General features: G+C 59.3%; 1 protein-coding gene across 1 annotated transcript in view; it reads left to right on the top strand.

Moving 5' to 3' along the window:
• Positions 1-5376: 5376 nt before the first annotated feature.
• The window catches only part of LOC128269660 (phorbol ester/diacylglycerol-binding protein unc-13), an 11339-nt gene continuing 5509 nt past the window's right edge, over positions 5377-11206 (top strand). Inside the window, exons 1-6 of the mRNA XM_053007047.1 lie at positions 5377-8123; positions 8157-8404; positions 8484-8876; positions 8979-9133; positions 10203-10240; positions 10327-10414. Coding sequence (XP_052863007.1) covers positions 5377-8123; positions 8157-8404; positions 8484-8876; positions 8979-9133; positions 10203-10240; positions 10327-10414 — 3669 coding nt within the window. The remainder of the gene's footprint in view (positions 8124-8156; positions 8405-8483; positions 8877-8978; positions 9134-10202; positions 10241-10326; positions 10415-11206) is intronic.

The raw sequence follows: 11206 nt of genomic DNA on the forward strand, positions 1-11206 counted from the left end.
TTTTGTGCTTCCTCCGGCAGTGCGAAAGAAGTGCGTCCTCCCACGCATCCCACCCCCGCCCCTTGGTCTCTCCCTCCCTCTCTCTCTCTTCCGTTGACACGGTTGCTTCGGATATGTCAGATACCTTATGTGGTTCACAGCGCTGTTACAAACACCTTCCAACATTTTCTCTCTCTCTCTCTCTGCCCCTCTCTTCTCTCTCTGCCTCTCTCTCTCTCTCTCTCTCTCTCTCTCCGCTCTCCGTTCTCCCTTCGCCGCACCTCCGTGAAATGGCACGTGAAAATAACCCCGTTTTTTTGTGTGTGTGCTAACCTGATGCTGTTGTTTTGATATTTTTTCTCTCTCCCACCGCCCCTCGCCACACTTTACCAATACCTCTCTCTTTATTGTATCTCTCTCTCTCTCTCTCTCTTTTCCAAAAACAAAAAACAAAAAAAAACAAAAAAAAACTAAACCAACCAAAAAACATATACGAACACCACCACCTGGCGCACCTGGCGCACCTGGCGTGGGGTCGCGGGCACGGCCGGGGTTCGGTGGTGGTGTCGGTGGTTTCGCGGGTCCCCCCCGTTCACCCCGTTCGCCCACGCGCACAGGCGCGCAAGAGCATTTCCGGTCCGATCGACGACGACGGGCTGAAGCGCTTGAACTCGAACATTTTCGGTAACTCGATCAACTACTTTTGCGATCTGTCCCAGAACAAGGAGAACTTTATCGCCACCTCGGCGTTCTACGTGAACGACGACGACGCGGACGACTACTGCTACAGTGACTTTTTCATGACCTCATCGATCACGCTGTCGAGTAGAAAGATCAAGAAACTGCCGAAAATTCAGACCATTGCTAACCACCCTAGATCATCCCAGTCGATGTCTTTTATCGCAGCGGACGTCAACGCGGCGTACCGGAACTTCTCGATGGTGGCCGAAGCACCGTACAACGATGGCACGCAGCAGCAGCACCAGCACCAGCAGCAGCAGCAGCGTCAGCCGCCAGCCATCGGCTACTACGAGCAAGACGAGTACGGTGATACGGGGCTGGGGGGTCGTAACGACGACGGGTACGGGTCGGTGCCGTACGGTGGGAGCGTACGCCGCCTCCCGAACGATCTGCCGGCGGCCGGGACGGGCGGCTACTGTAATCACAACCCGATCTACAGCGAGCAGGCGGCGGACAGCAACAAAAGCAGCACGCACGTCGCCGCCCTCCTGAATGGCGTCGGCGGGTTGGGTAAGAGCGGCGCCGCCACCACCACCACCACCACCAAAAAGCAGCTGCCCACGATTCAGGGCGGCTCGGCACGGTTCGGTGGCGGAGGGACGGGCCACGGAAGTCACGAGTCGCTCGGCTACCCGTACAAACCGCAGCAGTACCCGACCACCAGCAACAGCGCCGCCATGGGCAGCGTACACCGGGATGAGTTTTCAGCCGCCGGCGGCGGCGGCAGCGGCGGCCTGCACAACGGGCACCGGGAGCACGGCGGCTATGAAGCGGCCGGCGGCTTCGGTGAGTCGCTGTCAAGCGGCAAGCGACCTACGCTGATGAACGATCGTGTGACGGCGCTGAAGAGCCGTAGCAGCCGCAGCAGTACGCCCGTCTCGGGCAGCGGCCGAACCACGGACTACGGGGCAGCCGCCGTCACCAGCGGCAGCGGCGGCGGCAGTAATCGGCAGGGGTACGACGCGTACCAGGGCTATGACGCGATGAGCGTCGTGTCGAACGCACTGGCGGACACGGCGACGACGACGACGACGACGACGGGTGCGGCGACACCGACGACCAAGCTGCTGCCGACCAAGCCGTCGGCGGCCGCCAATGGGGCGGCCAAGTCGCACTACCTGGCCCGAAGCCCGGACAAGAAGCCGCAGCTTCGGCGATCCCCCGACCGGGTGATCGACACCCTGTACTACGGCGGTGGTGGCGGTGGCGGCGATGGAGACGGCGATCTAACCGATGAGTCGTTCCTGACCGACCAGAGTCGCGACGAGCAGTCACGGCGCAGTTCGTACGAGCACCGAGCCAACGAGCGGTCCAAGTACGGTGACCTGGATGCGGACGGTCCATACGACGGCGGGTACGGCGATGGCCACCTGGATCACCTGGACACGGCGGCCGCCACGGCCAAGAAGCTACCGAAGGTGGCGGACGGTGGTGGCGCCGGTGGTATCGCCAAGAAGCAGCTACACTTCTTCGACGAGCGCGAGGAGTGCTTCGACGAGGAGCTGGAAGAGTTGGAGCAGGCCAACGCGGCCAAACAGCAGCAGCAGCAGCAGCAGCCGCCCACTAGCACCGGTGCCGGTGCCGTCGGGAGCGGTACAGTGGGGGGTAGTTCGGCTAGCACGAACGCCCTGCTCGAGCACGGCTATGACGCGAAGGTGGACAAGCTGGACGCGCTCGGCGGTGGAGCCACCACCGTCGGAGGGGGCGGCGGCGGCGGTGCCGGAGGTGACATCAGCGTGTCTGCCATCGGCAGTGGGGCCGCCAGTGGGGCGGCGTTGCCGGCGGCGTTGCCGGCGGCGGCCGGTCCCATCGTCACCGACATATCGAAGGACATCACGCAGCAGCAACAGCAGGGCAAGCGGGACAACTTCAACGCCCGCGACAAGTGGCTGTGGGCGTACGATCAGATCATAAACGTGAGTAGCTCCCGGACACAGCTAGTGTCTAGTGTCGTTTTCTTTTTCGAGGCCAAGGTTACTTCGAATGCGATATACAGGGTATGCCAGACAGACCTGGTCTTGGTGGCAATATCTACTCCAAGTTCTAGATTTAGGGTAGCCTTTTTCCTCTGATTGGTAGTTACGCCGAGGCCAAGGTTACTTCGAATGCGATATACAGGGTGTGCTAGGTAGCCGTCACAGAAACGCTGACAGACCACACAGTTTAACGGCAATAACGGGCGCGATCTGGATAGATACGAACTGGATGTGGATCACAGTATCCCCCCGGTCTCCGGTCTGGAGTATCTAGATATCTATAGACCTCGCTCTCGGCGGGCTCTCGTTCGAACGGTTTGGCGTTGTTGGTGCCGTTCACTCACTCACTCGCTCCGCTCCGACTCTCCGACCTGTTGATGTGTTGCGCTTGCGTTGAAAAAATTGATTTTTGTCTGCCATCCCGCTCGGGACCTTCTGACAGCGACGGATGGATAGAAGCGACAGGCGGGGGGGGGGGGGACGGCGAACGCGTCCACACGCGCAGCGTAGCGTACGTTCACCACCCGACCAGTAGTCGTCCACGGGGTAGTCCAAAGGGTAGTCCTCCACGAGTGTGTTTCTTGCTCGAACTCGTACTCGAACACAACACACGGGCAACATCGTCCGCAGATCCGCTTTAGACGCGCGTGTGATAACCCTTGCCAAACCCGACCCCCACTCGTAAGTCCAGTGTCGAGCGTTGTGCCGTAAGACGGAGGAAGTGCGGGGCGGAGGGGAATTGGGACGTTCGAGGCGTCTTTTTCCAACTGCGAATCGATGCTGGCGCTGCGATGGATCTGGTTAATAATTGATGTGACGGTGTATGAACCCGAGCACCAGCAGGACCAAGATTTGGACCGCGTCCGGAGCCCCCCCCCCACCCCCCAGGAAACAGAAACTAGGACTCGGAGTGCGCCGCCCTCGGTGGAGCGCGACGTTGTGATGTGCGTGTGTGGGTGTGTGTGTGTAGAGCAATGTATGTGTGCTTGGGATGTGTGGTATAGATTTTCGAGGTCCACCGGAAATCCTGGCCCCGGGTGTGAACCCTGACAGGTCTCGTGCAGTGTGTCAGACTGGGCGGACGGACGGACAATCGGCGGGATCTTGACGCCGAGACTTTCGGGGGCCCCGAAGCTGGCTTCCTATAGGCGTCCAGATCTGGTGCGTCTGCCAGTGTGTCTGTGAAACGTCATGGCCGTACGCCAGACATCCAGACGGGTGCCCGTTCGCCCCCATGTGATTTGCATACGAGCGATGGGAAGGGGGCGTGGGGGACTACAACCAGAGTGTAGGAACACGGTGTCTTGTGGGTTGAAGAATAGGGCATCCTAAATTTAGCGCCCTCCCCCCACGCCTGCTGAAGAGATGTGCGGTTGGCGGAACTGCCTGAAGGCTGGCCTTCCGAGCGTCCGAGCGCACATCACGGCGCGTGAAAATGGGGCTGTCGAGGCTAGCCTCGCAAAAAAAAACGAACAAACGAACTAGAAAATATATGAACTATACTGAAGTACCGAAGATGAGTAGTTTGAAGCTCTTCAGCCAAGCTCTTTCGACCAATACGAGAGCGTGAGAGCGCAAGCAAGAGAGCAAGAGAAGCTTGCACTCCTCTTGTGAGCAGGAAGCTCGCTCGCAGGGTCAGACTCAGAGAGGACGAGTCTATACGGCGAGTCTACTACTCCAGGAGAGAGCGCGGGCACATAGGGCCGAAAATGAGACCAAAAAAAGTGCGTGAGAGAGAATGCAAAATGGCTAGTAGTTGAGGTGAGCGTCAAGCGTCGCCGCGGCGTTTGGCGTGTTTGGCGTGCCTTCGCCAAAATCCTTCGTCCAAATTCCTCAATCATCCCGACCCGATACGGGGAGGCAACTCCTGGACGTGGACTGAACGTGGGCTTTATGACACTGGTGGGGATGGACGGCACCACGCCGTGTGCTTCAGCGCGATATTGATCCATTCCTCCCCCCCCCCCTGCGGGGGTCCGATTTGAGCGTTTTCCACGGCGAACTCGGCAGCGCTGGCAGGCAGGGCTGAAGTTGCCTGTGGTGTGGTGCAGACTCAGAGCTGTGCAGGTGCAGTTTCGATCAACTCTCCTCATCAAACGGTGTGAGGCTGTGTGCTCTGTGCCGTCGGGATGCGCGATACGTCTTGACGTTTGACACACGTCCCCCGTCGGAGTCCCGACATCGGCGAGCAGAGGCTCTGGCAGTCGTGGAGGTCCCATTGGCGCTCCCTTTTGCGGTCGGTGGTCGGGGGTAAGGTCGGAGCTCCCCACGTAATCACTCGCTATCACTGCAAACCCTCTCCGCGCTCTGGAACATCTATCAAACCTCTGCTGTCTCTGTGTGTGTCTGTGTGGATGTGTGTGTTACGCCAGTCACGCTCCGAACCGTCGCAGCGTCCGGCCTCAATATCTATCAATTAAACGGCAATCCATTGAACCTTTTGCGGGGGGACCAGACCAGACCAAAACGTGTAGGCGAACGTATCGTGTGTGTGTGTTTGTCGACGTCAAACGGCGCGTCATAGGAGTTGTCCCCAGCGTCCAGAGTCTACAATGAAAAGGAAACCAACGTGCTAGTGCGAGTGCGCGTGTGTGTGTGTGTGTGTGAGTTGGACGAGACGAGGTGTACGGCGGCGAAGAACGGCGCACGGACACGGAGGCGGTCACCATCAGCCGGAACCATGGACGAGAACGAGGTGATGGCCGCGTTCCTGTGGAGCAAGCACTCGAAGGAGGTGTACAGCAACCAGGGCCTGAAGGATCTGCACCACCTGCACCAGGACTTCATCATCAACGACTACACCGACAAGATAGCGACCAACATCGACCTGCTCGACACGGAGCTCAAGTTTGCGTGGGCCGCCCTGAACCTGTTGAACGAGGAGTACACGAAGATGTCGGAGAAGGTGTTCAAGCTGCAGTCGCTCAACATATCACAGCAACGGATAGTGCAAAACCTCCAGTTCATGGAGGAGAACCGCAAGGCATATCTGGACATGATACCGGACTACGCGAAGCACCACGAGTTTTCGCTGCAGGAGCAGTCCCGGCTCCGCCAGGACCTGGAGTACCGGGACCGGATCAGCGAGGCGCTGCACAGTGGCCTCCAGATACCGCTCCAGGAGGATGCGCTCCAGGACGAATATCTGCTGCAGCAGCAGGAGCACCAGCACCACCACAACGAGCTGCTGTTCGAGCATCAGCTCCAGATGCACAACTCCATGCAGATGCTGCACTCGGCGTCACAGCAGCACCACCACCACCACCACCAGCAAGGCGGCGGACATCATGCCGTGTACGGTGAGCTAGAGAACCATGCACTGCTAGAGCAGCACCAGCAGCAGCAGCAGCAACAGCAGCAGTCGTACGACAGTGAGTACCTGGCCGCGGTACAGCGCAACTTCGGCAACGTGCCGGCGGTGCTGCAGGCTCAGTACGCCAAGCTGATCCAGGCGCACCTGGAGGCCGAAGCGAACGCGGCGGTCGTCGCCGCGGCTGCCGTCGAGCCACCACCGGCCGCCATCGGGCGGCCCTCGACCAATCCGTTCCTGACGGCGGGCGAAGCGAGCCGCGGGCTACTGAGCAACATCGAACCCGCGGACAGTGCTGCCATCATCGAGGAGCAGCTGCGCACCTCGTTCCTGAACCACGCCAAGCAGCTGGAGCTACTGGAGGCCGTCGGGAGCTCACCGTCACCGGCGGCGACGGCAAAGCGCTCCAACCGGGCGCCACCGAGCGAGGAGGGGATGCGGGAGCTGATCAACAAAATCATGAGCGAAGAGGACGTGGCATCGTTGAGCAGCGAGGAGATGGACCGGGTGCGCTGTTTCATGGCGCGCAACTGCTCCGAACTGCTGGAGGCGTTCGGGGACGAGGAACTGCACGCCGCGGTGTACCCGTCCGTCAAGACGGCCGAGCTGCTGCTGGTGGCGCGGCGTACCGCGTCGCGCCCTGCGGCCGCAAGTCCGCGGTCATCGCCGGCCAAGTACGGCCTGCTCGGGGACGGGCTGGCAACGCTCACCAAGGACGACCTGCTGACGGTGGCGAACGGAACCATCACGATCCACCACGACAGTGCGTCCGAGAGTGACTTCCGGCTGAGCGCCGAGCCCGCGGGTGGCGACGATCCGGGAGCCGGCGGCGGCTCGCCGGAGAAGCTGATGGAGTTCTCGCCGTTCGGTCTACAGGCAACGCCCGCCATGCAGCACCAGGCGTTCCCGCGGAACGACGCGGAAAGCATCATCAGCAAGGCCGAAGATCTGGGCGAGTCGGCTGGAGTGGAGGAACTTCCGCTCCAACTCAGCGAACCGGCGGCCGACGTCACGGCCGCCAAAACGACCATCCCGATGACGTTCGCCTGTACCAACCTGGTTGGTCTGACAACCGGGGCGACCACCCTGTACCCTGGCGGGCGGAGTCACGGAGTCAGGGAGTCGGAGCTGGAGCTGACGGACCAACTCGACCCGGTACCGACGGTGGCGCCCTCTACAACGACTCTCGTCCGGAGTCCCGCCATCCCGGAGAAGTTGAAAGCGCCGCCGGTAGTGGCGGCGGTCGTGGCGGCCGACACGAACGACACGGCCGCGATCCTGCAGGCGATCATCAGCCGCCGCTCGAGCATGCCGTCGGAGCCGTCGACGAGCCCCCCGACGTTCCAGCCGCTGCCGGGCCAGACGTCGATCACGGACTCGCCCGAGATGCAGGCCATCTACGACAGTCTGTCGCGCAAGTCCAGCCTCCCGACGCTGGGCGACATCACGTTCTTCCCGTCGCTCGACATCACCGACTCGGGGTTTGCGGGTGACACCACCAGCGACACCAGCACCAGCTTCGCGCTGTTCCCACCGACGGCGCTGACGAGCTCGGCCCAGCCCTCGATCAGTCTGCCCTCAGACATGGCGACGACGACCACAACGACGACTCCGGCCAGCTCGGTCCAGCTGCCGGACACGTCCGACTCGTCGTCCTCCGCTCTGCACACCTCGATGAACTCGTCCGGTATTAGCGAGGCGTCGGACAGCGGCGCCTTTGCCGACAGTCTACCGCCACCGTCGACGTCGGCGTCGGTCGGTAAGCTGCCGGCACTACCACCGCTACTGGCCGCCCCGACCATGGCGGCGCTCGGCGACAGCAAACCGGTAGCGGCCGAGGCGACACCCGAACCACCCCGGGACCTACAGAAGAACGCGAAGCCCGTTCCGGTTCCGCCACCGAGCCAACCGGCGGCCAGTATCGCCGGCTCGGTACTGGGGAAGGCGGCCGCCCTCACCGGGTCGGTGATAGGGACCAAGCAGCAAGCCAGCACGCAGCCCGCCAGCACGCAGCCACCTACGCACCCGCCGCTGGAGCCGAAAGGTGGTGGTTTCTTCCAGTCGACGACCGCCAACTTTGGCAGCTTCTTCACCAAGGTCAACAAGAACCTGGTCCAGCCGAGCGAGAGCACCAGCACCACCGCCACCAGCGCCACCACCGTCGACAGTACGCTCGGTGCCAAGTCGAAGTCATTCTTTGCGTCGATGAAGAGCTCGTTCAGTCTCGACTCCTCGAAGACCTCGGTCGACGAGCCAACGGAACCGCAGCCACAGCCCCAGACGCAGCCGCAGCCGCAGCCCGTGGGTCTCATGCAGTCTTCGCCCACCCCGGTCACAGGGAGTCCACGGGAGCTCCAGCAGCAGTTGGAGTCACCCCTGCCACCGGCGTCTGGAACAGGTGAGCCTCAGCGCGGTACTCGTATAGTACTCTGGACTCTCGATTCTCTCTCTATAACGGAACCTCCCCTACCCGGTAGGGTTTTCCGGTGGCGACGCTGAGGACAATTTTGAGGTCGCCTCCGCCGCATCCTTCGAACCCGAACAGCCCTTTCGGAGCGTAGAGCACCGTGGACCTCCGGTGCAGTCACCTCCGCAAGAGGTCCCAGAGCTGGTGGGCGGTGAACCGCTCGAGACCGACGGTGACCAGCGAAGCCCGGCATCACTAGACCAGGCACTCGCTGGCGAACTGGAATCGGAATTCACCGAGCCGGAGCCAGGAGCGATGGCTGACGGCTTTCCGCAGTGTCCGAGCGTACCGGAGGACCTGGCCGCCGATGCTGGGCTGATGGACCCAAGCGGGCCGGGAATGCCTGGCGACGGCAGCCAGCAGCAACGCCGGCAGAGTCTCTTCCGCGCTCAAGGCAGTGAAGGTAGGTAGCGCTGCGCCGTACCGGACGGACCTCTATATGTGTGTGTCTGACGCTGTCTCTCTCTCTCTCTCTCTCTCTCTCTCTCTCGGTCTCCCCCATTAGATGGTGAGGGTGGCAGCAAGTGGAAGCTCTTGAAAACGCTGAAAGAGAAGCGTATCGAAGAGAAACAGAAAGTGGTCGAAGTCGGTGAGTCTTTCGACGACGAACCCGGTCTGTTCAAAAAGGTGGACGTAAGTGGCAAGAGCGAGGAGCCCGAGGTAAATGACGCACCCGTTGCAGCAGCAGCTCTTTTACGTGTGGGGAAGCGAAGGTGGTGAAGAACTTGGAGAAGAAGTTGATGGAGGAAAAGTTGGAGAAAGAGGAAATTGAGCAGGAGATGGAGGGAGGAAGAAGTTTCACTAAGTTATAAGCATCCATACACACACACCCACACCCACACACACCTACCCCCCCCACCCACGGGGAATTCGAAGAGATAGTCCGGTCCTGGATAAACAAGTTCCATGTTCCCGTGCCCAATGTCTTTGCGATGTCCGCGTCACGTGCGAGGACGTCGTCACAGGAGCACATCACACATAATCATCGAGCAGCCAAGCCAAAACACCTCACCTACACCACGTTGGCAGGTGTGTGGGTGCTGTCCGAGACTATGCCCTAAAGTATCCCCAAAGGTTTCCGTCTTTATCCAGACCTTCCCGACCGGCGTGTACACCAGTGTACCTAGCTAGTGCGTGTTGTATCACTGTTTATGCGTGCGTGTGTGTGTGTGTGTGTGCGCGAGGGACTAATTTTCGGGTTCTACTATGTCTGAGGGATGTTTCTGAGTGGTTGTTGTTGGGCATTTGGGCGCGCGCTCTTGGTGGTTTGCGTTTGCGATGTCTCTTGTCTCTTGTCACGTGGACAGTCTCGTGGAACGGGGTTTCCGTGTGAGGTAAGCCCTAGTTCACTTCCCCTTGGATGCGTTACTATGCGTTAAACATATATTCTCTTTAGCTAGCGCTAATCAGCGTTCCATATAACTCTCGTAGAACACAAGTAATGTGTTAAAACATAAAAACCAGAATGTTTCGAAACAAACGGCACATTAAAGCAAGCATTCGAAGTAACCAGCCTCCCGTACAAGCCATTATTACGTTATATGCATTAAGCAGCCAACAGAAAAAACCAAAATAACCAACATCTCAAAGCAATCAGTGGTAGTGTCGTTACATACTAGTAGTTACTTGATTGCTTCACATCACACCAACATACGTAGCCGATCGTGGCACAACCGCACGGTTGCTCCATTTTAATTGCCTCCCGTTTATGTGTCCCTTTCTGCTGCAGAAGCGTAACGGTACGGTTGACAGTGGGCGCAATAATGGGTAAGTAGCTACCCCAAGTCTAGTCTGGTCTGGTAGTCTCCAGTATCCACCCAGTCCACTAATGCCACCTTTGTCTCGTTTCGCAGATTGGGAGATAACACGTTCTACAGCAATATCGACAGCATGCCCGACATTCGTCCGAGAAGAAAATCAATCCCGCTGGTTTCGGAGTTGGTAAGTGTGTGTGTGTGGGAACCCGAACGAGTGTGAGTTTGTATGTGCGGTGGATGGGTAGTACACCTCCCCCCGCACGTGCTGTAGTCGCGTAACTGTGCGATCCCGGGCGCCTCGAAAGGCAGAGAAGGTGGAACCAACCGTGGTCCTTTTGGTGTTTCTTCAGTTCAGTTCTTCGGCTCCATGACAGCTCCGTGAACCACAAAAAAGGACTTGAAAGGACTTAGAATTCCATTCTGGAATTGGAAACCTGGTTTGCCGGACAACCTGGACAACTATGTAAGGTTGTCGTTAGCCTCAATTTCCGTTAGAGCTCAAATAGTTCGAATCCACTGAAAGGACCACGGCTGGTTGTGCCCTGCCTCTAGTACTACTAGGTGCTACCGAGCCGAGCGTCTAACGACCAACCACCTACTGTCTTTCTTTTTCTCTCTCTTTCTCTCTCTCTCTGCCCGATGTGTCCGCAACACCCCAATCCCAAACATTCCTTATTCCGCGGGTCCGGGTCCTCTCTGGGGGACGCCGGCTGTATGTGTGTGTGGGTGTGCCTGTGTGTATCGGTGTACCCCGTTTGTACCTGTACCTGGTGTGTGTGTGTGTGTCTCATGTATTTCTGCGCTGTGTGTTGCGGTCGGTCGATGATGCCGATGATAATTGTCAAATCTGGAACGATCCCGCAACGAACGCCTGTCCTATCTCGCCGTGTGTACTCCCGCCGTATGAACTGTTGTGCCTGAACTACTACCACCATTACCGCAACCACCACCACCACCAAAACAACCTCACCACAAT

Source organism: Anopheles cruzii, chromosome X, assembly GCF_943734635.1.
Source record: "Anopheles cruzii chromosome X, idAnoCruzAS_RS32_06, whole genome shotgun sequence".
NCBI lineage: Eukaryota > Metazoa > Arthropoda > Insecta > Diptera > Culicidae > Anopheles > Anopheles cruzii.